Source organism: Callionymus lyra, chromosome 9 (genome assembly GCF_982586985.1).
Source record: "Callionymus lyra chromosome 9, fCalLyr1.hap1.1, whole genome shotgun sequence".
NCBI classification, from domain to species: domain Eukaryota; kingdom Metazoa; phylum Chordata; class Actinopteri; order Syngnathiformes; family Callionymidae; genus Callionymus; species Callionymus lyra.
This window is the reverse complement of record NC_141826.1, coordinates 15322527-15349598: the sequence shown is the minus strand read 5'-3', so window position 1 is coordinate 15349598 and position 27072 is coordinate 15322527. Positions and strand designations below refer to the sequence as shown.

Sequence of the window (27072 nt, the reverse complement as noted above, 5' to 3'; positions counted from 1 at the left end):
ATTGGCATAACAGAATTCTGTTAGCATCTGAGGAAAAAAAAAAAAAAAAATAGCTTTATCTCATTACAAGGAAATCATGGACACACAGAGCCAACATATGGATTTTTGGTCCTGACAAAAATAATACATTCGATTTGCTGGCCTGAATTCCGGCCGAAAATAAACTCTAAATGCCCCCGATATGCCTGTCCACAACAGTCTTACAGAAGTAGCTTTTTAATAATGTTAGAGTGGGATGTTTTCCAAACTGATGAAAGAGTTGCTTTGTTTCAATTTCTTTCTTTCCGGCCAACTCGATACCCCTTTTATTGCTGATGAACAAGGTTTCCTGCCAACTCTGAGTCTTTTAATTCATCAACCTCTTCGGAGCTCCTGCACAGATCAGCCGTTTTCAACACCGTGTTAGAAAGTTTGAAAGAGAGATATTTCGTGTGTCGCCAGGTGACTGACAGCGGCCACCCTCCACTCTCGTCCATCTGCGTGATCGACATCGACGTCGTCGAGCAGAGTAAATATCCTCCCACCGTCGTTCCCCTGGAGGTCTTCATCACCACCGTGGGAGGGATGTTTGCGAACCGAGTCATTGGCAGACTCCACGCCTCCGACCAGGACCGGCAGGATATCCTGACCTACAAGCTGATGTCAGAAAACCCGGCGGGGGGTCACTTCTCCGTCGATCAGGCGGATGGCAAAATCTGGGCGGATGACAACCTGGAGGAGGGATCCTACTCGCTAAATGTCAGCGTGACAGACGGAAAGTTCATCGTGTGGACCGGGGTCAAGGTTCATGTGTGGGCAGCCACGCAGAAGGTGCTGGACTCCGGTGTGACGCTGCAGCTGGGGGGTATGACGCCAGAGGAGTTCCTGGGGGATCACTGGCGTGGGTTTCAGCGCAGCCTAGGACAAGACTTGGGTCTACCCAAGCAGGAGCTCCACCTGGCAAGTCTGCAGACGACTCCAAACACCAAAGTCCTTGAGGTCCTGCTGGTCTGGAGGCCACTAGATGGACCCCTCTTGGCTCTGCCAACTAGCAAACTTGCAGGTGATTCATCTATCGACATCTCGAGACTCAAACCTGAGATATTTCTAGGCAGTTCTTTGATTTTTTAACTCTCTTTGAAACAGGCAAAATCTCAGACATCGGTGAGTCCCTGGACCTGAACATCCTCAGGGTCTACCACAACGGCTGTCCAGGCTCCTGGTGTCCTCGGCGAGGATGCAGGAATGCCGTCCATCTGCACGGAGAGAGGCTGAGCCATTTCACCACGGCCAGGGCGGGCTACATCACGCCGCCACACACCTGGGAGAGCGTCTGTCCTTGCAATGGTACGTCTGTAAACATCACAATTGATAAAGATCGCTCAAAGCGAGGGCCGCCTTTTATCACCTTTAAGTGCAAATGCAAGTTGGACCTTCACGGTCACAGAGCAGAAACATTCTCTCTGGCCAACTCTCCGGAGTCCTTCATCATCAACATTTTGCTCACGTTCATCCTCCGCTGACATCCCATCCATCTGGGGTACGCTGCTGTACATCAGGAACCCTCTAGAAGGGTCCACCTTCTGCCGCTCTGCCATCAGATTGTTTTGGTCGATTATAAAGCTCATCCGATTTCATAAATCTCCCCCTGCTGTCTAAGAAAAAAAAAAAAGGATGAATACATTATCTTTATTTCGGCAGATGAAATTGTGTTAACTGATGGGAAGACGACAGCAGCTGTAAGAGGCGTGGCCGGTTCTACGTTTAATTGACAGCAACTTAAGGGTGTGACAGACGGAACATCTGTTTGTTTTTTTCTTTCCCCCTCTTCGTGAAACACTGATTTACTTTCAACATGAGCTTCTTGAAGTGGGATACCCTTTTTATTTTCCACGGTAATGTTACTGCACCATGAATAGCAATAATACATCATCCCAGAATGCATGAAACCTTTGCATTAACTACTTCTAATCTTGAAACCTTACTCTGTGATACAAAGGGGAAACAAATTTGAGTAAAGTCTGAGTCGAATCCGTAGAATTTAAGCATAAAGCACATCATTTGTTTACCACTTCCTGAAAATACATCTTTCATTGAAATCCATTCACACTTTTCCCGATTATTGTTTAATATTTTGGGTTGAAATGGTAAATGGCTCTTACTTATATAGTGCTTTTCTCTGCTTATTCAGCAGCCAAAGCACTTAACACTAAGTTACAAATTCACACACTCACACACTGACGGGAGTAGGCTGCGACGCAGCGTGCCAGCTCAACCATCAGCACTAATCAGGGTAAAGTGTCTTGCTCAGGGAACACAACGCTACAATCTCGTTCCGAAACTGGGATTGAACCCGCAACCTCTCAGACCACAAGCTAACCATTACACCATCTGAGCTATGACGCCCCTTGGTTTGTTTCAGGGTCAAGGTGACATAGTGAACCTCACTCGCTTCTATAAATACATATTCAGTGGCGGAGGTCGTTCAACACAACACAAGGGGTACCTCAAACTAATTTATTTTGGGGGGCTCCGGGTCACATTGACCCAGGGATAAGACAGGGGTTTTGAACATGCATTGAAATTTGAAATGGACCAAAAACTGGATCGGCTCCAAATAAACCTCATTGAGTGTAAATGTATTTAAGCCTTATCATTACGTTCAGACAGGTATGAATTTTAAACCTTTGTCAGTCCTTTGATCAAAGATAACTGGTATCAGAACATCTTGAACACCACCTTCTCTCCTGAGGAGTTGTCCTATCAGTATGCTACCGGGGATTTGCAATTTGCAGACAGATTAGGATGCGCATGTACGCTTAACTTGTTAAGCTCTTTTGTTTTTGGTCTTTCCAAGATCTTAACTCTGTTAACAAAATATTTAGACTTTTCCACACACTGCTTTGATTTTGAGTGACTGGATTTATGCTCAAAGGTGGAGACAATGCGGGTGTTGGTTTTTTTTTAAAGGCGTTTAAGGCGACAACAGGTTAATCTGTCTGTGAAATTTATCCTTTATCCTTCTTCTGCCTTATCTCGCATGCGAATCTTAAGAAGTCTTCATAAGGTTCTTAAAAGGGAGTTTAAGAGATGGTGTAAAGGTAAGACATTTTTAACAGATGTTTATCAATGAATCAGGGTCAGAAAATGTGGGATTTCTGTTGTCCAAGCTTCAGAATGTCTTGTAGAGATAGCATAGTATCAATGTTTAAGCCAGTAAAGACTCAATATATCACATTAGTGTTGCGGAATGAATCGCCAAAGATCCTAAAAAAATCAGAGTATGACGCACCCACAAAACTACACCTGGAGCGGTTCATGAGGTGCACAGCAGCGGGGAAGAAACTGTTCTTGAAGCAAGAGGTTTTGCTTTCCCTATTATGCTTTAGAGGATCAAAGACATCTTGAAAGTGGCAGCCTGTAGCAACGCTTCTCATTTTTGTTGTACCACAAACGCTATGAAATTAAAGAACGCACTTGTTGCGTCTTATTTAAAAAAAAAAAAAAAAAGCCTTCATCAACTCCCCGATAATGAATTTTATCTTTAACACTGGTTTTTGGTTAATAAAATACGAAATAGCCGAAGGGCCTTGTTCAATTTTTCATGGAATATGAGACCAAAGACGGACGAGTTTGTGAATGAACTCATGGTTCATTCAACGCTCTCCGACTGCTGACGCATTTCACTGACTCACTGACCAATTACTTTCAACTTCTTTTTTTTTTAATACTCCTTCAGAATTTGGTATCAAACACATCGAGAAAAGAAGCGCTCCTCTCTTCCTCACAGTAGTCTCTGTCAGATCTCAGATCACACATTACTTTCAGTTTGCAGGCCGTTTCATCTGCAGCCGTCATGTTTGGCAAAACCTGAGAAAAAGTCCACTGCGTCCGTCTGTGTTGATACAGCAGATATTTGTTTACTTCATACGTGTTATATTTGTCTCGTTCAGAGTCGGCAGTGGCGTTCGATGACACTTCATACCTGCGATACCTCCATCAAATGGACGAAGACAACCATCGTTTTACACTTTCACTTCGATTCAAGACTTTCCACGAAGATGGTCTCATCATGTTGGCCAACGGCACCGACTGGGGAATATTGCAGGTATTTATCTCTGACAGCGCCGTTCAAAACCCTAAGTGTCTTTCTCTGGCTGAGGGTGTCGTTCATGATTTGTTAACCATCTTGTTTTTGTGAAACAAACTTTTATATCAAGTTTCTTTCTTCTCAAGTTTGACTGATGGACCGGTTTCTTTAATCTAGTTAAAAGTATGATTAATATCAGAATCAGAAACTTTTATTGCCAGTGTTTTAAACACTAATATTTGGGGTTAAACACAGTAAAATAAATCAAAAACACAACACACAAAAAGAGGGGTAGAAAAACATGGCCTATTGTGTAGATTTTTACCCAACTTTGCTTAAAAGTTTGTGTTTTAGACCAAAGCCTTAGACAAATATATTGTTGGTTATGAGGTAAATGTTTTGTTCTTACCGTATTAGTTAAAGATATTTTAAGATTAACATATTATTTATTTAAGACAATTTGAAATAGTGTGAATGGATTTTATTTCCAAAAATGGTGTATATAAGTCGTCCATAAGAACCTCAGACTCCTGTGTGCTGATAAAAATGCAATTTTCCAGTTTATTGAGTGAGTTCTATAATCACATGTTGGCAGCAATCATCCTGTCGTTTGACGAACAAAACACACGTTTGCCACAGAAAAATCATGTTTTTGTCCACCATGTGAAAGCTGCTTGGCCTGAGCATGAACACAGGTGGCTTCTTCTATCACGTTGAGATAAAAAAAACGTCCTAATTTTGAGCTTATGTGGAAGTGTAATTTGTTTGATTCACAGGATAAAGATAAGTGAGTATTTTCCTCAGGAAAAGGCTGAATAGAGATCTACTATCTGAGACAAATGTTACTGTGTGTGTATCCATTGTACAGAGTCGTCGTAAATGTCAATACTGTGTGTAACTGACTGATTCCTTGTTATTTGGTGTCGATCCTGTGAGTAGACAATTCACACAATAGCCATTGAATCACAGCCCAGATAATGACTCTAATAATCATTAGACGTTACACATCTTCAGTTTTTGAGACAATACATGTTTGGATTGATGTTGGCATTATCTGATGAAATCAATTATGGGTTTTAGGCACCAAGTAGGGGGTAAGAGGGTAAAGAGATTCTGAATGGCGTCACTAGCAACTCTTTGAGTGAATGCGGTTCAATTTAAGAACTTCCAAGTCAAGATGTACAACAGAGAATACCTAAAATTAATTGGTACTGAAGAAGCGGTTTAATCATGATAAAAATGTAAGAAAACACCTCTTTCAGTTCTAATGGGTTTAGTGGCTTAAAAACAATCTTAAATGGTTTAGTTGTACAGAAGATGGTATTTGTTTGTACAGCAATAGAAGGCTCATAGAAAAATCCCATACTCAAGTATACTCGCGCCTGTGATTTGTGACTTGTTTGTTGTCATGCCAACGTCAAGTCTTTGACAGGATAATGGCTGTAGATGACAATCAATAATTGAAGCTTTCGTATACACGTTGAACAAAAGCAGCTCATCCTCTAGTGACTTCATTATGAAAGCTAACAAGGACTCACTGTGTTTAAGCCTTACCTTCCTTCATCCACAAGCGAAGCAATAGTTTCTTTAGCCCCTGAGTTTCCATAAGGGAGGTAAATAGTGCTTAAATTTGGGTGCTTCTGATTCCCCCTGAAAAGACCCAGTTTCTTATTAAACCTTAATCTCAATATTTTGATTTACTTTTTTTCAACAAGAAAATACTCTGGTCCTTGCTCCACATTCCTTAAGCACTTCTAGAGCATCGTTGTCTTGTCTGATGAATTATTTAAAATGGTGATTCAGATTTTCGCCATTTACGCTTTGCATGGAATCACATTGTCTGAAGCGGACCAGGAAAAAGTGATCCAATTGAGAGGCAAACTTGTGAATCATGGATTAGACAGGACACCAAAATCCCTTTTTGTGGTGTATTGTTTGAAACACTGCAAGTAAGAGGAATAGGCGGGAAATGAAGCAGTAACTGTTCCCTCAACTAGGACCTAAAAAGGTGGCGAAAGTGAGCAAAAACCCAGTGACTCACTCATTAAACCCCTCAATAATCAATCAGCATTGACCTTTTCCAGTATTACTTCTCTGCTACCGGCCTTTTTGAGTTCACTTTTCGAATGTTTCCAAATGACAAGACCTCAGTAACACAAGTCAAACACAGGAAGCGTTAAATTCTACCATTAATTAATTTTGAGGGCAAACACATCATCACCGAAGGTCAAAATTAGCAACTTTGCAGCCTGTACTCGAGCCGCTGGCAGTTATTAGCGAAGGTTGTCCGTTCCTGGACCACTTTCATAACCTCTATTGACATGAAACTCGCCGGGGATTTAAGAATTTTTTTTGGCATCGTATCATTTATTTCTACACAAATCCTGCCAACTATCACATGTTTAATCATATCAAGCGTGGCGCCTCTTTATCTCCGTAAAGCAGATTGCTCTCATGCTATGTATGCTAAACGGCTGATTGAATATCTGAGGCGGCGGTAAAGGCATGCCCTGCACACAATTTAAGGCTGCAGATTACCGAGCAGGTCTGTTTTTTGTATAGAATCTTTTTTTGAAGTATAATCACCTCATCCTTACCCTTTATGCTAGAATTTTGATAAGCCAATGTTGGCTGGCCAGAAACCTCCACGGAATAATTCAAAGAATTTTTTTTTTTGGAATTGAAGATGACACAGAAGAGGCATGTCAAGAATGGATGGAATAATGAATCATCGCGTTCTTAGAAGCGCATGAATAATTCCGATAGGTTCAAAATGTATGCCTTGGCCCCCTTGTGGGCTAGTCCCATTCATGCTACACGTAGGGTGCAGCCAAGAAGTATTTTCAAACACTTTAATTGTGAGAAACCTCATAGAGAGACTATCCCCTGGCTCTTCCTTGTGGGTTTAAGTTCTTGCAAGGATGTGTCCTGGCTCGTTAAAATGGCTTCAAAAGGAATGTGGTCATCCAAGCCCCCCCCTCCCCACCTCTATTGACTTCACAATCAAACACCTTCATTACCTCCATAACCGCAAGGGGTGCTTACCACCGAATCTCATCAGTACGCTCCAGCAAATTTCTTGACGGAAGAAAATACACATTGAATCGTATTCCCCGCCGTAGCAACTCGAGTCCTCCCATTTGAAATGGAAATGCCCGAATGAAAATGAGACATGACAAGCGAAGCAAGAGATGTAAAAGTGGCTTTTTTTTCACACAGTAGCTCCCACCTGACAGCCGACTCTGACAAAGATGTATCAACTGGACCGTGCGCACGTCTTGTAAGGCAAGCTGATTGACTTTCTAGATAATTCCCGCTTTTATCTTGTGACAAGTGAGAGCAGGAGGAGTTCAGGGACTTGTTCAAGGACTCTTGGAAAACAGATAGAGAATGAAAATAAGTTGTAGTCGCTGGAGCATTGCAGTTATTGAAGTCAATGTAATGACTATTTAATCATCTTTTTTAAGCTTGTGTACTTCTTACGAATGATTCTGTTTGAGTCAAACAAAGAATGACACCATTACAGCGTCAAAAGCTTTCCACCTTTTCAAGTATTTGAGTTAAATAATGTTCCTATTCTGCCTTAATGTATCACCCGGTTGCAAGTGCTGGCTGTAGATTTCAGAAGTTAATAGTTTATTCCATCTTGGCAGACAACCATGCAGGAGGCAGCGATGCCTTGTGCATTCATTGCTCGCCCGCGTTTGTGTACATATAAGCAGAATTCATGCAGTAGCGCTGTTGCATGCTGCACACAGCAGCATTATAGATCCCAGCAGAAAGCGAGGCATCCCAGTCAGCACGGCTGCTGATTTACGGTAGCCATGAAACGGCGATGCCGTCGAGCCTCCGTCCCTGCGGTGCGCGAGCTGGCACCGAGCCTGAGCTACATGGCCGGTGCTGATCCTGTAAATCCCCCCGAGCATCAACAGCACAATCCCGACAACTATCGGCCATAAATCACAGATAACACAGGAAGTCATGTAAAATGGATTTTAAAAAACAATTCTATGGAACCTTTGCAAAAACATGAACACAATTCTTAGGATCAGAACTATCTTTCCTTGTGAATGACACAAAGTTCATGCTTCAAGGTCATCGTTGTTTTCCACCGCTTATATGAAGTCAGGTCGCTGGGGCAGCAGCTTTAGCAAGAGCTCCCAGACTTTCCTCTCATTGACAAATTCGGTCCAGGTCTTCCGGGGGCTCTTTGGCGTGTCCTGGGTCTTTCCTTCGATCTCCAATCGTAGGGACATGCACTGAACACCTCAAAAGCGAGGCATCAGATGCCCAGCTCATCTAACACCTTTCAACACAGAATCAGTAGCAATTTCAAGCCTCTTAGAAATGGCAACCCTTCTCAGCTCTAAGCAAGAGCCTAGACACCCAGTTACAGTATATGTGGTAACCTTGAATCGTTAAGCCATCCCCTTCTTATCATGTGTACATGCATGTACGCAAGTTATGTCTACGATCCTCCATTAGCACTTTTAAGACTCACTTTTCTGTCCTGACCCACAAGTTGCCATTGCCGATTTTTAACTTCAAATCCAATGTGGAAAAAGTTTCGCTTTTCGTAGAAAGATCTTGCAGAGTTTGCCACATAAGTCACTGAACTCCCAAGCCTTTTGCTAGCAATACAAATTATCAATGATGCTTTTCTTTTCCCGTAGGAATCTGAGAAAAGCCAACAAACATTTCCCCCAAATGTGGCTGACAAACCAAACCCTTCTTTGGTGTAAGAAAAAGTGCAAAATATCCCAACGCTGACTGTCCTGCGGCAATTAACGAGTGCGGTCGAGCGCATCAATAATGCATTGCGCCCGCAACCGTCCGAGGGGGTGTTGCTTAGCAATTTGCAAGACACAGTCTCCATCTGTATTTTTAATGGGGAGACCATGAAGATCCTTTGGTACATGAGTAGATAAAAGGTGCGTGAGGAAAAAAAGCTGCTGGCTTGTTAGTTTGCAGTAGTGCTGAGTCCGCAGGAATGATAAGAGGCCCACGCTGATGTTGATGAATAAATGCGCCTGCCTCTATGAAGTGTCTTACAGGGGTAACATCAGCAACGAGGAGGGCTGACAGGCAACACACATTCTATTTGTTACTCTAAAGACTTGTCAACACAAACACAGGCATTAAGGTCATCTACCTGAGGCTTTGAATGCCACGCTGGAAAAATCCTTGAAAGCACCTTCTTCTTTTAAGAATTCATCGACTCTCTGTCTCAATATCGCTGTTAATGAATACTTATGTTGTTTTTTTTTATACTCAGCACTTCCACCGCACTGACCCAAACTTCCTTTCACACATTTATCGGCTAAGTGTTTCATCAGAGAGCAACTCAGAGGATCGGGACCTTGACATTTTAGCACAAAGAAAACAGAGTGGTGGATTCTTGTTATGCTATGATTCCTGAAAAGATGGTGAGCACGCCTTGTCTGGTAGTCTGTACACATGGACCCAGTTCCATTTGGATTTTGTTCAATAAGAAGCCCCAAAACAACAATGATACCCCGTAACCCTGATCTCGTAACAATTGGACGGAAAGTCTGGCGTTTTTCATCTCAACTTTTCTCTCATTTATTTCACACTAAACACAAATGGTCACCAAAACCACTTACCATCATGCTCCCATTTAAAAAAAGTAGGTCGATATACTGTAAATGTATTTGAAAGTCGGAATGACGAGTCATATTGTTAGTAGTTTAGCCATGGAACACATTAAAGATCCCAAAATGCGCTCCAAGTTTGTTGCAAAACCTCTACCTTAAACTAGTCGCTTCCTTATGACGGAGGCGAGTAGACAGACCACTGAGACAAAGATTGTCTGTGACGATGTGTTACTATTCTTTCATGAAATTGAAATTATTGGATTTTCTATCAAGCATTAAACAATTAGGTGAACTCTAAAAAAAGCATCTTGGTTTAGATAAGTCTAGGAAATCTTATCATCAAACTGGACTTCGATACGCAGCACTTTAATGACTCTGAGTCTTTTAAATATTTAAAGTCTGCTCTTCTTTCCACAGCTGCTTCGTGGAGCGCTGCACTTCAGCTACAAATGTGAAGGTGTCGCTTCAGGCGAGATCGCGGTCAGGTCCGCTTCTGTATCGGATGGTGGTTGGCACACCGTCCTTCTGGAAGTCAATTCCACCTCCGTAAGACTGACCCTGGACCAGCATCACCCGGCCTCCAGCGCTCTGTCCCAGCCGTGCAGGATGATGCGCTCCCACAGTGCCCTGCTCTTCGCCTCGGTCCCTCAGGAGGCCCCGGAAAAGGCCAAAAGTCATCCCCGTGGTTTTATTGGCTGCCTGGAGAAGCTGGAGCTCAACAGGGAGCCAATTAGAGTTGGAGATGTTGCGGAGTGGAGCGAGGCCGGATACAGAAGGACGTTTGGGGTCTACCAGTGCTGCAGCAGGGCGGGGGCTTGCGTCAGTAATCCCTGTCAGCATGGAGGCGTCTGTGAGGAGGACACCAGTGGAGGTATGTTCAAAACATGCCCCCGTTTCTTTGTATATTCAAGTTTTATTTCTGAATCCAAGCTCATGAAAGTGAAAACTCCACTGGTCATTCTCTTAACAAGATGCCCACAAGTGCGTACACATGTTCGTAACGCTCTGTCCCAACAAAGACAAAAAAGAAAGCAATAGGATTGAGATGTGTTCAAATTGAGTGAGTAAGAAAAAGACCTTCGTTGTTGTTGGTCCATTTCATAATTCAGGAATAGAATCCCCAAACGTTCTAATTGATTCTCCCTAAAGAAGATTTAGAAGGTGAAAGCCTGCTTGGTATTCTGAAAGCCCTCCTAATGGACGTTAAAACAGTACAAATGTTTTGCTATGGCAGTCTTTAAGGGGGTTGAATCCTTCAGGACGGATACAATTAAAGCTGAGGAATCACGGAATGACCTCGGAGCCGATTGATGGTAACTTTATGGTGAAAACAAAGATTAAATCATCTTTAGCTCATGAACAGTTTTGCTTGTTTTATTCCAGATGCTGATCTACAGATAATACCCTGTAATTCCACACACACTGACATGTGCATGTGTATAAAACCAAACATAAGCCTGTGTTTGATTCTGATCTTCATGGACAAACAAAACCTCAAGCTACAAAACCCTGTTTGTATTTCTGTATCAGTTGTTTACCTGTGAGGTCAACGCACCCGATGGTTTCTCCTTCGGTGTGGGAGGAATACAGGGCTTAAGGGGATGAATAGTTTACAACAACAAAAAAAAGTGAGAAACTAGAAGATCTTTTGAGGTCAAGAAATCAGAAATGCAGGGAGATTTTCTGCTTTCAGTTCAACAAGGAGGAGCAGTTATTCTTTTCCTGCCACTCGCGAGGTGAACATAAACAAATGTTTGATTTCTTGAGAGATCTATAATAGTTCCAGATGTATAAAAGATGAGCCGTTCTAAGAAAGATGTATAATCATCATTTTAAAGTAATTTCACCCATCTATCCATTTGCTTCACAAGCAAGGAGCTGAATCACCCTTTAAATAAATCCTTATTTTCTTCAGGTCAACCAAGTCCAGTGGGACCATAATTCACAGTAGGACTGTTGTGTTGTGTAAAGGAAATTAACAACAGGGTTATGGTGGGCAGCCATAAACATTTAAAGGGCAACTAATGTGTTGATTTAAGAGTCTCCCTCTGCTGTGATTGGTTAACCACCAAGATTTTTCACTGTGTGTCATCTATCCTGGAATTCTCCACCTCCAAGGGACTCATTGTATAAACAAAGCCGGGCACGATTACAGCTGTCTGGAGGAGGATTGAAGCCCATGATTACGTCACAATGGACTCTGCTCTTGTGACCTCTTGTTCATTCAGATGGGCTAGAACTTAATAAAATAATAACTTTAAAACATGGTCATAATGATGGACTTACTGCATCTTGGAGAGGAATATTTCAAGGTTTCAGTTTGACTTCATAAGGGGCGCATTCAAGTGTACACATAAATTAGAACCTTTACCTTGAATTTTAAATATAAATCAGTATATATAGTTATAATCTTTGCAAAAAGAGTTGCCACAATCAAAGGAACAAATTACTACCTTATTACAAGTCAAGACTCTCAGGGATGACTCATTCTCCCGCCAATATCTTTAACAGCATTTGTCCATAATTCAATAAGCCACGGATTCACTGAACGTCATTCATGCTACATTTTTTTTCTCACTTCAAAATGGCTGTGCAAGCATTAGAATGTGAGTCGTGTCTTACGGGGGAGGTGAAGAAATTCATTCAGCATTACTGCACATGTATTCAAGACCATTTCCTGCACATGCGGTTCTTTGTCTGCGCGTTTGTTCGCACCACTGCACTGTGAGAGATGACGCTCCAGGTATTAGCTCGGCGGGTGAGCAACGGATGTTAACCGCGGATGTAGTGGGAATCAGAATCCCAGTCACGTCCGTCATGGAGTTCGACAGCAGAGGAAAACAGTCGATATGCTGCATGTTGGAGACCTACCACACGGCTGAATTCAACATCCGTTTTTTCGTTGCAGAGCCGCGCTGCAGGTGTGCAGGACTCTTCCATGGCGCCCGCTGTGAGCTCCCCGAAAATCCATGCGCCTCCCATCCTTGCACCAATGGGAGGGTGTGTGTGCCCAAAGGTCAAGGTTACATATGCAACTGTGCGCCCGGCGACCCCGATGCTCGGTGAGAAGATGTGACAAGTTCTTCATTTTGTTCTTTCCAGGTCAAGTAATGCCGTAAATAGATAAACAGAAAATATACAAACAGATTCCCTGGAGAGAGCTGTTGCTAAAATAAAAAAAACTAACTTTTCTTCACCAGATATTTAAAGAAACTTTGCTCAAATTCTCACTTTATTTGTCGCCCATGTTCACAACGATGAGCTGTTAGCTGTTGCTACACCTCAAGAATGTTGTGCCTGAACAGGTTAATTGAACGATTGTTGACAGCTATAACACATATATACATATGAACATCAGGACCAAGAACGCGTAGCTGCTACTTTAGACTGAATAGACAGAACACCCCATTGTAAATCTTTTTTTTGGGGGGGGTTCGAAATCGGATGTCCAGATCTTAAATAACTCTTAAGTTATTTAAATGTTATATTCCCACTTTACTGTAGAAGCAACTTATGCTATTGTATTTTATTAATATTCCTATTATTATATATTGTAATGAAATGCCTGTAATGTTCAAAGAGATATAATAATTTCTGGTTTTGGTAATATATGGGCATTGGCAGTAATTTGAAAAAAAAAAAAATAGCTCGTAGAAACATATAGAAAGAAAGAACTATGAACTAGTTCATTTAGCCGTGCGCCCTGAGAAGTTTAAATTAAAACTTTTAAAAAACGTTTAAAACTGGTGAACTGAACTTCAAGTTCACAAGCAAATTGAACTTTCCCAACACTGCACCTCAACAATATAGTAGCCATATATTAGACCACTTCCCAGCCAGTACATTGTAGCAATTGCCTTCTTTTAAATGTGACAAAATTCCAGTATTACATTTGCAATATACATGTAAGACCCATTTTTCCTTGGACGGATTAAAAGACAGAAGAGGATTTCCCCTTTACTTTAACCCCCAAAAATAGAAATTACAAAACTTTTTCTGAAGGTTTAAAAGGCAATTGTTCAGAAACAAAAAAGGTGTAAAAATGACACGTAGCCTCCATATAACATATTAGCTCCATTGCTTTGCTTCAAGCTAACGTCACGGATCGAGTGTTGATATGCAGGGAGTAGAGAAGCGAACATAATTAGACACCGTGGGTGATGTAGAAACAAACATGACTCATTATGTGCTAAATTAAATGAACCTGCAAGGACTCACTTGTGTTTCAAAACATGTATGTGCTGGAATTAGCATATTTATTTGATCAGGAAGGGATAATTAAAGACAAACACCATTGAATCCTGGGGGTAGCGGGCCAGCAACAACTCTTCGCCCCATTTGCATGTTCTTGCTCTGTATAAGCTACCAAAGGAATTTTAGTCTTTTACCAGCAGCTCTCCTGGTCGATACCTGTTGAAGGACAGTATAAAGAGTGCCCCCTTTTGCGTATGACTCTTGGTGTGTCCCAAATCGCGCACTTCTGCACTCACGCTTTGAGTACACGAGTGTGCAGCAGTGTGTGAAAGTTAAGTGCGCACTCGAATGGGCAAAAATTGGTGTGGATCGATTGACACCTTCCACCCTTAATGGCCGTCATCTTAGTAAAGTGGATGACGGTATACTAAAGATACATCACTGAGTAAATATCTCAAACACAATTTTTACCTCAAAACAACAGTATCAACAAAATTAACAACTTAATAATCGGCGATAGTGTTCCAACGGCCGGTTGCAATCAGCGTTAAAAAGTAGTAAAAGAAAAAGCTGTCGAGTGATTTCCGGTAAGTGTGTAGCGATAGAGTTTCATAGTGCACAATTTCAGACAACATTTGACACTGCTTCCTGAAGCTTCGTCTGTGTTTATGTTGCAAATAAGCCACATAATTTGAGAATGCAAATCTACAATCACGAAACCAGACGCTTGCCCCAAAACCAATACTTTCCCAGATGTAGTTTTACGAGCTAAAATAAACCTTATGCCACAAAAATATCCCATTGAAACTCCGGTATCCGTTATCTGGCAAAACAGCCAAAGTTCTCGGCATCATCTCCAAACCAACGCGCTCAGGAAGGATATAATCAACAGCGCATTTTCCTGTGAGAGCGCCAGAATGTAGCTCAGCTGGGAAAGCTTGCGTGACAATGAGCAGCAGGCAGTTTTATGTAAATCAAAATGATAGGCCTTTTGTCAGCGACGAGCAATCAGTTATTCGCCAGCACGTCTTTCGGGAGCCGTCTTTCGAGGCCTGGTCCGGAAAGATGGGGTGAGTCGCTTCGGTATCACCAGCCAAAATTAACGCTCTCGGCCCGAGCTTTTGTCGATCTTTAATTGACGCTCGTCATTGGCAGTTGCTTTGAAAACACAATCACACAAATTGGTTTTGGACCAAGCTTGATGATTTCGCAGGGCAACGATGTCCACTGTCCGAGATGAGAGATAGTTTCAATTCCAGGCTTTTTTTTCTAATGTCTTAATTTTCTCCAGGTGCCACAATCAGTTGGTCTGCTTGCCCAATTCATGTCCCAGAGGATTCGAATGCCAAGCGACTCACGGATCCTTTTACTGCGACCCGTTGCCTCAGGTCAGTCACAAGTATTTTACCGAGGAGAAAAGCGTTTTATTCATGTATTTAACGTGCCATCAGGTGTCTCCCGGCTTTGGATACACGGAGATCCTGGGGATCGGGGGCAGTATACTTGGACTGCTGTTCATCGTCGCCATCTTTGTTTGCATCAGGAAACGATACGTTCAGCAGAGACACAAGAAACCAATTCGTGCTGAGGACACAAACGGGTGAGTGCGTTAGAAATTCAATTGGTTGTAAAAGACAAAAATGGTCCACAGGCTGATATCATACATTTAAATTAGAATTTTAGGCCATTAACAATGTTGAAACAAACATATAACCCAAAAGTCAAAATTGTTTTTTAATAAATGACATTTGGAAAGATAGACGATGGAAAGAGAATGCAATCTTTCATTTCGAACATGCCGAAATAATGCACTTTTGAGATTACATTAATAGGCCTGGTGGTTTTAGGCTTTTCTTCTGGTGGTCCCTACGTCGATGGAATTTATTTAAGACACGCAAACTGTACAATCTTATTCAGTTTTTGGTCCTTCAAATAGAGCTGTGTTTTCACATGGCACTCTACTAGCATCAAGATAACAGTTTTGTCAAACAATTTAAAACTGGTCAAGCATTTCATTGACTCTTATCTATTAAGAGGATTTATTCTTTTGTCAAATCAATTCCCTTAAAGCTTTTTTTCGGATCCTGTTAAAAGGCTAGTCTTAAAGTTCTACACTAGAGGCAGAAAAGGGTCCTAGCAAGGGGCTCTGTGGTTTAGCGGTTAGCAACCACAGAGCTAGAAAGTTACAAGTCCAGCTTGAGATATACTTTCTGTATGAAGAGTTTTGTACTTTCCCCTCCTAGTCCAAAAATACACAAAGACAAAATAGTTTATTTTGCCCCAATTAGCTTAAATAAGCTTTAGCATTCTGCAATTTTTCAAAAGGATAAAACAAAATCCAATAAATCAATATATTGCTATAAGAAAACTGATAAAACTGTACATTTCCCCAGTTGTTGTCATCAGTCTGAGACTTGGAGCAGAGCCGTCACTTCCTGCCTCAGATGTATAGGGTTTTTAGTGGCTCGAGATAGTCGTAGTAGCATATTGTATCACAATATAAACAACCAAAGAAAAAACTTTTATAAAGAAGCAGGGGATCAATGGAAAGAAAATACGCTTGTTTGGCCTCACCTAAGATCAACGTCAGCAGGAGAAAACAACGTCAGAAGGTTGATGTGCGTCACAATGACCTCAGTAGGACGTCATGTAAAGCACCTTCCGACGGCCCACATCACACTTGTCCATCCGGCTCAGTGTCCGGGTGTGAAAGTCCGGAACTTTCGCAAACTCTCTCTACGCAGGGATGGCGTGGGTGGGGACAAAAGAGCGAGTTGGTGGTAAAGAGAGATGGTGTCATGGGGTTTGGATAATGCAGGAAAGAGAGTAATGAAGCTACACTGATCTGTAAGATATGCTGGAAAGTGATTCAATTTTTTAAATATAAACACCATGAGCCATAAAACAAAAAAAAGGCAGCTCTGACGCTCGTTGAATATAAATGTGATAAAATGCAGATAGATTATTTTTAGCTTTTAGGAGACACAGGAAAACCCAGTCTATTGTCAATTTACCAGATATTGCAACACAAATAAACGGGCGAGGTTTTATCACAAATATTTAACAGATTGTTGCCTCATGTGATGTTTGCAGGTAGAATCTATGAAAGAATGTCAATTTGAATTCTTTAAACTAAACAAAAGGTTTCACTTTGTTTCCATATTTCCAAATCTAAAGAATCAAGTGTCAAGTGAGAGACCAAGAAGCCGAAATAGACAAAGTCAGTGTCATATCTGTGAAAACAGCCCGAAGAACATATTGTAAAATAAAGAAAATTACTTTTAATGAAATACCAGTCGACAAACTAAGACGGGCGTCGTCCAAAGTTCTATTGAAAGGGCAACTAAGGCCACACAACCGAGGCATTTTGTCGAAATCCTTTCGGGATTCACTTCACCCAAAGGTGTCTAAACCAGTAGAAGAAAACTTGCCGACCGGTCAAATGTCATTTCTCAAATGAGATGACCAGAGATCAGGCTCAGGAGTCTCAGGCTCAGTAGCTAACCACTAAAAACTGTTAAAGTTAATCAAATAAAAAGGGACTGAAACTGACATGTTTGCTGTCCATTCTTGAAAAATCAAATGCATTTTTAACGTGCGACAGGGAAAAGCCCCTTGTTCGTCCACTGGAAAGATTCAGCTGATCAGGAAGATGAAACAGGCTGAAAAGGAAAGCACTGTATTTGGGAAGTTCTTCAATTATACAAGTTGGAAGTTGAGCAGGGACTTCAGGAGGGTAACTCGAGTGAAAACTTCAGTCTGGAAACTTTCTTTCCGTCTTTTATGGACTCCTTTGAATCCCGGGTTTCCTCGTTATAGCGGCGCTCGTGGAATTCTGCCCACGAGAGGGTTCAACTTTTCTTCACAATGACGCTATATTAAATCCGACCACCATTCTTCACAGATATTTCCATTCCACCAAGAAAATGAAACCCGGCCAGCAGGAGGTCCATCCCATCGAGTTGACCTCCCTGATGGGGCCGGTAAACGACCTCGACCACACGCCCTTCAGGTCCCTGCGGCCCAGAAGCCAGATCGTGTCGTCCGGAGGGATGGTTTCGTCTCAGAAAAATGCGTGTCCCGTCGTTTGCAGCGTAGCTCCGAATCTCCCCAACAGGCCGCCGTCCAGCTCCGACAACGACTCCATCAGGAAGGGCCACTGGGACCAGGACTACGAAGGTGAGCGGGCTCATCAGATTTTTATGCTACAGTTTTATGAGGACACAGTAAAGCGTAGGTGTTTTTTCATCTTTTGCCGATGCAGAATTGTACTTTTTTCTGGAAACAAAAAATATTTTGAAGCTGCCGCCTCTGGGTCCATCACATACTCCATAATCCATCTGCTCCACGAGTTTCATTCTTCTTACTGGATACGCATCGTAGCTTTGTCCCCACCGACGAAAAGGTGTTGGATCCCCAAATCCCATATTGTATCACAAAATCGGACCTTGAATTTACATATAAACCAGTCGCGTTTTCCATGAATGCACCAATAGAATGAGCCAAAAGTAAAAGGTTCGTAGAGACTAAAAGTAGAGCCACAGGTCCTTCGTGAGAAGTTGAGGCGTCTCTGGAATTTTGGCCAGATTTTTCTGAAGGACTCCTTGCTTGTCATACGTTTTGAGTAACTGGGACCCAGGATACCCTGGAGGCACCTCTGGTAGTTCCAGCGAAGTGCTGACGGAGGTTTTAACGCTCGTTGATTAAGTCTGGACGTGACTTCTCAAGGTCAACTGTAGTCAACAGGTCGGAAGAAATCGATGCTAACTGAGTCAACACGCGACACAGATTTAACTAGATTGGATGAAATATTTTGAAGGTAGATCAAAAGGCAATAACATGTTGGCTGGATTTACTTTTTGAGTCCTTTGTTTGAATCTAGTCAATCGTAGATCTAAAATCAGTGAGACGTCACCAAAAACTCTCGACATCACATTTCTCATTCCGACATCTCCCTGCGACTTTAACAACCCTTTTCTTTTCTTTTGTCTGCGGCTTCTTTTCAATTTTTTTTTTCCCCCTCCTCGCCGGATCAATAGCAGCGAGCCGTGACTCATACATCTTTAGCTATGTTCTGGAGACGGATGAAGAGAGGCACATCAGGCGTCCGTCTTGCCATCATATCCCGGGCAACGGCGGTATGGCAGGTCATTCATCTGCTTGACCTTTTCCCCGAGCAGAGGACATTCATGCAGCCCCAGTTTGAGGGTCGAAGGGACGACTGCATGTTATAGTGCAAGCGTATCACTGGTATTGATCAGGTTTGGAATATAGACTGAAAATGCTTTTTTTTTCATTTGTATAATTTTTTAACCTCTTTTAAATTACTTTTTACTATAGAATATATTTTTGCATGTTTTCTTTAACTAGTCCTCTCTTTTGCAAAATATTTCCAAAAATGTTAAGCTTAAAAAAAATTATATTTTTCTTATTTAATGTACTTTAAAATATCCCATTTCAATCAAAAGATGATTCAAAAAAGCTTTTGATCCTCTTAAAGACATTTTACTATACAAAATATTCAAATGTTTTACCAAGTAGTCTTTTCTTTTGCAATATATAAAGGTCTTTAGCATTAAATTAAGAATTTATTTTTATATTATACAACATAAAATACTATTTTTTAATCGATAGATCACAAAAATGTGCTGTTTAAGTACTAAGTACTGATGGCCTGATGAGGCAGTGTCTAGTTGTTTAGTGGTCAGTTGGTTGCAGTGGTCAGTGGTCAGTTAAAAAAAAAAAAAAAACAGTAGTTCAAAACAAAGGTAAATAGTGCAGAGAACACCATCTAGTGAAAATAATGACACCGTTTCACGAAGCTTCATCAGTACTATGTGATTGGTTTGTCTCTTCAATGTAGCCATTAGCGCAAAGACATGGGAATGTTTCTCTAATTTACATTGAGGCTGAATAATGTGTTGATGATTCACCAACTTCGCCCGAGTCACATAGTTGAGTCAAAAACTCTCGAATCCCCCCAGATACAGATACACGTTATTAGATATCATAGCCCAAGTCCAGAACATTCCACGAGTCAACGATCTTCATCAAATCTCCAGTTTGAATTTTTCTCTTGTTGGGCAGCTTTAATAATCCACGAAAAGGTTGACCCGAGGCTCGCGGAAAGAGGCCGGGTAATTTAAATTCTGTCCGCCTGTAATATTCGGAGTTACCGAAGTCATACTTTTGACCTTGAGGTGCAGACACTCACCCAAGTCTGACGCTCGTAATTATCTTTTATTTCGTGCAACGTTGATTGTTTTAATGAGAGGCCGGCAGCCACAATATTCATGATCACAGACTAAATCTGTTTACTGTTAACATGTCTAGATGAATATGTTTGTTAAAATGCCTGGTCGGACACGAATGACCTCTGTTTCACCTCTGTGAAATATAGGCTACAGTTGAGATGAGACAGCAGTGACGCCAACTGCAAAGAAAGACGAGAAATATAAAAAAAATATGGGGAATATAATATCAGGTACTAGTGATTCCTATTATATATATATATATTTTTTTTTTTGTTCTAGAATAATATATTTGTCAATTTATTGTCTTGCACTGCAAAAATACTGTAATGTTCTTTTACAGCACATGATGTATTTAAATTTGAAAATGTTATACAATAATTATCCACATACTGAATAAGTCCCTTTAAAGTGTATTTCATCTTCTCAGTGTATTTGTTACAACAAAAATGAATCTATAAAAGTGTGTTAGGTTAAAAAACAGAAATCAACCATTGATGAAAAAAAGCTTTTGACCTATTCTTTTAAAATATATTTACTATAGAAAATGTATACTAATGTAGTATTTTCTTTTGCTTTTCCCAACATTTTTCTTCATGAAAATATTCATTTTCTTTCTACGTACTACAACTTAAAACATACAGAAATTATTGGACAATGGATACCTCACCACAGGATGAACACAATTCAATTATACCCTGTGATTAAAAAAAAATAAGAAAAAAAAGAATAAATAATCACTTCTTTTTTTTTAATCAAAAGCTATATTTATTATATTCAACATGAGAAAGGAAAAAGTTTCATTTCTCAATAACATGTGTTTTTGTCCGACTGTGAGAGGACAAAACCCGTTTGAGGAACATCTCCTGATCTTGTCAGGAACAGTCGGTAACGTGTTGCTAGAACGGACAAAGGTTTCGATTCCGCTCGCCGTTCCCTTCCGTGATCTCACGATCTTCCCGTCGTTCCGTCCTCAATCTCTCCGTCCTCGTCTCGCTGCCGGTCGGGAGTCTGCTTAGTATTCGTGGTAACTCTGGCGACAGCGGGAGTCTTTTATCATCGTCGTTTGGTTCGAACAAACTGTATAAAGCTTCTGTCGTGTCAGATTTCTGGAGGATGAAGGTGGAAATCCTCCGAAAATCCTCGTTCTCGCCGCGGGAGACGTTCAAGTCGGTTTATCAACTGCATTTCATCGTGGAGGCTTTAAGAGATACGCGTCTTTGTTTGGGGCCGGATTCTAAAAAAAAAGTTGATGGCTCCTCTCGCAGTGGACAGGGGTCATGAAACTGCGTGACTCCTCCCACATTCTAACCATTCAAAACCTGGTGACACAATAACCGTCGAGAGAATATAAGGCTGCATCGGTGGAAAAGATTCCGTGAAACAACGTTAACGGTGAATGACTTCAAGGCCGTCGCGAACATCTGAAGTGATTAAGTGTTAAAAGCTGGACCTTCAGCGCCGACCTTGAGCTGCTGGCAACACGTTGTTGTTATAGCTGTTGTTGTGTTTCATAAGAGCGACACGAGTTGAATTTCCTGCATCAGTGACAGCAGCAGCTACGAGAACGTGCTGCTACAGTTGTCGGAGATCAACGGGTTCATGTTGTCGCATATTTTTATACACACAAGAAATATAGTAAAGGAAAGCAACTTTATTCAACTTTGCTTCTTAATATAAAAAGTTCTAAAGTGCAACAAATGTGTTGATTTAAGTGTGTCTTAAGTAGATCTTGGACTCACATGACACTATTGTGTCATCCATGTGTACAAAACTCCTTTTTCATCAGAAAATACGCTTAAGCTCCGCCCACTGAAAATGCTTTTCTGGAGATGAAATCTTGTGATCGGTCTAGCGTAAAGTTTTGTGCATCATCAATCCAGGAAGTCTCCACCTCCAAGGGACTTGTTGTATAAACAAAGCGGGCGTAAGCCGGCTGGGGCAGGAGTGAAGCCATTATTATGTCATAATGGGCTTTGCTCTTGTAACCTCTCGTTCAAGAGATTTCAGACAAGGGAGAACTTTATAAAGTATTAATTTCATTTGAGGAACTTACTGCATCTTGGAGAGAAAAACTTCAAACATGTGAGTGAGTCAGGAGAGTTGGGTTTAACGTTAGAAATGTATTGACAAAATAATAAATCAAATAAATAAAAAAACATGTGCATAAGGGGGCACCATGGCTTCATGGCTCACTTCTTAGCAGCATTCATTTGAATTAAACGTTAATTAAAGCCCTCTTTAAAAGCTACGCTTACGCTATTTACATCAAGGCCAATACATTTTGTTTCCCACGTCTCAAGTGTATTAGTCTAGAATCCCGAGACAATGCGTTTTCTCTTTGAATATTTGTGCATCACAGATGTGCTTTGCAAAGATTGGGTGTAATAATTTTAGGGTTAAATGATCCCGAAGTTTAGGTTTTGGAGCAAATTACAACTGCAAGTAGCGCCGCCATATTTCCATACCGTACCACTAGACAGAGACACTATTATTTTAATTGTTTTTGTTGACTAAACGTTGCAGCGCCAGTCATACATTAGGTGTCCACCAGGGGGGTTCTGCATCACGATTTTTACTCAGTGGAAATTAAACATTGTACTAAAAGAATTAGACGAGTTATGACGAGCGAACTAACCGAAAACATCCCCTCTCTCTGCTTCCTCAGTTTACCCCGCTGACCCAGACTACTACGGCCGGCCGAGCGTCCAGGAGTTCCCTCAGTTCGACATCGTGGAAGACACCTACGCGTCCTCCACCACCGACTCCCGGAGAAACTCCCGCTTCGGCGGCTTCCCGTTCCCCCTGGACCGCTGCGACCGCCGCGCCCCGCTTCCGCCGTGCTACAGCAACCAGAACCTGGACGACTTCCTGGGACCCGACGGGCTCCCGCTCCCCAAAACCAAGTGTCCCAACGAGTACACGGCCATCAGCTACTACCCCACGCAGCATACGCGGAGCCTGGACAACGTCTCCGTGGGCCACAAGAGACTCAGCATGCGCCTGAGCGTCGCCATGCCGTCGTACGCCGAGCACCCGGACCCCCCTCCTCCGCCGCCGCCGCAGACGCAACAGAACACTGCTCAGCCTCAAACACGGCCGCCGTTGCAGAACCTGCGTAGCTACGACGGGTCCAGTATGGTGGAGAGCGACTACGGCAGCTGTGAGGAGGTGATGTTCTGATGCGCTCCTTGAAGATTTAGTGAATTATTAGACAAGTTTTGGTGTAAAAATATTTTCCACTACACAAGCTGAGAGTTTGTTTTTTTTCTTTCATTTCAAAGTATTAAAATACATTTAAAAAAAAATATTTATGTTAAAATGAAACATTTTATGCTAAATATTAAAATCGAATCCATTTATATCAAAATTTTATTTTTGAAAACTTTATTGATATTCACGTGTCTTTCACTTTCACTATTTTCAAAAAAAACACAATTTCAATGTATTTTTTGCACACGTTAAAGCAGAAAACATTTCCAAAAGAGCCTTACGACAAACACTTAAAAGATTGGTGGAATTGTTTGTCAAAAACACAAAAATTACAATAAAGTATTATATATTTTTTTTAAAGACGCAACAGGGGAAATAAAATATGAAGATTATAGTCAAGAAAAACTGTTCTTGTTCTAAAACAGCATGAAATCAAGGTGTAAACTGAACTTTAAACTCTAAAAGATCCTTTTAAATATGTCCATAAAAAGTGCTAGATCAAAATAATCTTAAAGTAACCCTGAAAGCAGCACTTTGCCCCATTTTGCAATAGTTATCTTTGCATGTCTTTTGCCTACATTCTATTTTATATTTTGGTCAAAAAAAAAAAAAAAGTTTGCAACTCAGAAATATTCCTGTCACACATTTGACTTCCCCACACCGCCGAGGTTATTTTAGATAGAACTTTATCGATCCCTTGGGAATGTATGAAATGTCATGAACCGAAATGAACAAAAAAGGTTTTTCCTTCATCCAAGAAGACGGGTCGAAGTCTTGCTGTGCGAGACTCACCCCGAAATCCACGTGGTTGAGATGTTCAGTATTATTACCGCCCCGGACCGGAATGTGTCGAATCAAAGTGGTGAAATATTAAATCAGCTTCTGAAAACCGCATTTCAGCGGATGACTGTAAACGTGACCGGACTGTCGGGGGGGGCGAACGTGCCCGTCGCCGTTGACGTGACATTCAGAAAATGCGACCGATTCGCAAAATGTCTCGCTGATGTAGGCCTGATAATAAAAAAAAAAGCTTCTGAGGAATGTGAATTGTGAAAGGTAAATCACCTGCGGGCTCTGTTGGCATCATGTCATGTCTGTGTGTCGCGTCACTCAAGGAGGCTGGATCCTCATCCGAAAATGTGATGTGTTTTCTTCTTTTTTTTTTAAATGCATCTTTGTGTTGTTGTACATTTGTAAATGTTAATTCTGTGGATATGAAATATTGTGACGACATTGTTTGTGGGTCAAGTGTTGTCACCGATATGAATCAAGATGTTGTAAAGTTTTATTTCGAGAACATTTATTTCCATATTTCGTGGTCAATAAAACATTTATGTCAACCGTAGACCTTTCAGTACTTTTACATTCATCGTCCAATCATTTTGCTTGTTGACGTGTTTTAAGAATCTTTAATTTGGGGATATTAACACTGAAATTCTTCTTTCATTTCAAGCCAACACACTTTATTCAGACTGATACACTTACATCCAAGCTGAGTGTTCATGAACTTGTTTCTAAAACCATTTGGTTCCGGCAGAAACATTTTATTCTCATACTAGTGCAAACTAAAAGGGGAATTATCAAATCCATGGATGGATAAACTCTGTGATAGTTGGGGAAACTATTGATTTTTTGTATTTTTACTGACCGTATACAACAACAAAGTACAGGATCTGAGACCACCATAGCAAAAAGTACAAATCAACAGCTTGACAGACGAGAACAGAACTAAAAGGTTGATGTGATTTTAGGTTGTGTAGAAGGATCAACATCATGGAGAGCAGCTGTGTTCATCATGAGATTCGATGCAGCTGTGTTCCGCCAAAATAAGACCACGCCCAATCTCCGCCAAGTAGAAGCAAAGCGGCACATTAGGAACCTTCAAAATAAAAGTTGCTGTAAAGTTTATCAGTGAAAATGCTGTGAGAGTGTGAGACACTGCTGAGGAGATACCAAATATTTTAATTTTCATGTCATAAGACAAGCGTATATCATCTTTGTTTGACAGGTACTAAATGCCAGATCCATATTAAGGACTTATGGCTCAGCTCAACTGTCCTTTGACAAATTGCAGAGCCCTTTACAAACTTTAGATAAGAACACAACAGCAGGAAGGAACTTATATTAAATGTGGGAAACGTTACATTAGATTGTAGAGATGTACGTTTTCCTAAATGGTGTCATTTTACAAGGAAGAACAAGAGTACCTACACCTCAATGTTCCGTCTAAGGTTAAGTTTATTTTGCCAATACAGGTTCAGCATTTTGATATTCACGGACCAACCTATAGATAATATTTATATATATATATATATATATATATATATATATATATATATAAAGTAAAATAAAATAGCATCTGGACTGGTTACAACAAGATGTGTTTGCATGTATATTTGACTATATGCCGACGATGGTGTTCTGTATGTGTGTGTCTCCCAACTTTTTAGAGACTTTATACCAACGTGTGAGTTTGTGTGTAAGCATTATTAACATGAAATGAATCAGTTTTGTCTCTAAAGAATTTCAATTTTAGTCAAGAGTAACATGCTAGTGTTTTTAAGAGAAAAATATGGTATTTTTGTTCTTAATTAAACACCTTTTATGCAGTAATAATCAATAGAAAGGTTATTTTTTCTCTTCTTTTCGGCACAGTAACAAAGGTCTCACGGACTGGTACCGGACTGGAGGTTGGGGACTACTTCTTCACTTTGAATATACGAAAATATTGTAGTTTTTTGACGTTTTTTAAATTACCATCAATGAAGGTCCAGGAACTATATTTCTAATGGCGAGCAAGTTTTTCAGGGATAAGTTTTAGACCATTTTATTTTGTGACTCAGACTTCGATCCTTTTATTGTTCAAAATGTCTCAGTGCTCAGTCAACAAATTGATCTCCTGGGCTCTAATGAACTTATAACTGAGTGTGTTTGTCGTCTTTTAGCCGACATGAAGGTCATTTGAGACACGCCAAGACGAGTGTGTGTATTTTGTATGTCATCATGCGTCGCCACATGCATTATGTATAAAGTGCTCAGTAAGCACGGTTCAAAAAACGACGCTTCAGCAGTCCCTGCCGCGGCACTCGGGCAGCAAATGTCAAATCTGATTTGTTCTCATCTTTCGTCGCTATAACAACAAACGCCGGCGATTGATTAGTCTGTCCAAACAATACACAACACGGTCATGTCATCTCTGGATTCCACAACAGCAGTCGGCTCATAGATCAAATATGAAAGACGCATCTGGTTTATCCGGCTATTTAGACAGTTTGTGAATCGGCAAACATGACTGAGTGTGTGTGTTGGGGTTGTGTGTTGGCAGCCACCTGCCAGTGAGTCAGATGATGGTAAAATTATTCAACTTTATTCAAACTAAAAGGTATTTCTAGGTATAAACAACAACATTTTTGACCTAAATTTGAGAGTCTTTTTGGCTCACGCACCTAACATATTTGTGGTTGGTTTACTAAAAAAAGAACAGATTGCACCATTGAAACTTTAGATAATTTTGGTACAGAAACTAAAATTGATCCACAAAAAGTTATTTTAAAAAGGCTATACTACTCTTTATAGCAGTGTTCAGCTCTAAAAATAAGGTTATGTCTAACAATAAAATCTCATTTTAATGTAGCGACTGGAGCTCAGTTGTTTTTGTCTTCATCTTTGTCCAAAATTGACACAACCGAAGACATCCAAATACCTCTTGTATTGAAGTCTAACAGGAAGT

The 27072-nt window shown here is 40.9% G+C and overlaps 1 protein-coding gene across 1 annotated transcript in view; it reads left to right on the top strand.

Moving 5' to 3' along the window:
• Positions 1 to 24687, top strand: part of fat2 (FAT atypical cadherin 2) — a 103594-nt gene extending 78907 nt beyond the window's left edge. The window contains exons 21-29 of the mRNA XM_087798908.1: positions 442 to 1042; positions 1126 to 1326; positions 3933 to 4087; positions 10102 to 10555; positions 12593 to 12746; positions 15170 to 15266; positions 15330 to 15478; positions 17783 to 18057; positions 22798 to 24687. Coding sequence (XP_087655034.1) covers positions 442 to 1042; positions 1126 to 1326; positions 3933 to 4087; positions 10102 to 10555; positions 12593 to 12746; positions 15170 to 15266; positions 15330 to 15478; positions 17783 to 18057; positions 22798 to 23312 — 2601 coding nt within the window. The 3' untranslated portion in view covers positions 23313 to 24687. The remainder of the gene's footprint in view (positions 1 to 441; positions 1043 to 1125; positions 1327 to 3932; positions 4088 to 10101; positions 10556 to 12592; positions 12747 to 15169; positions 15267 to 15329; positions 15479 to 17782; positions 18058 to 22797) is intronic.
• The last annotated feature ends 2385 nt before the right edge of the window (positions 24688 to 27072 follow it).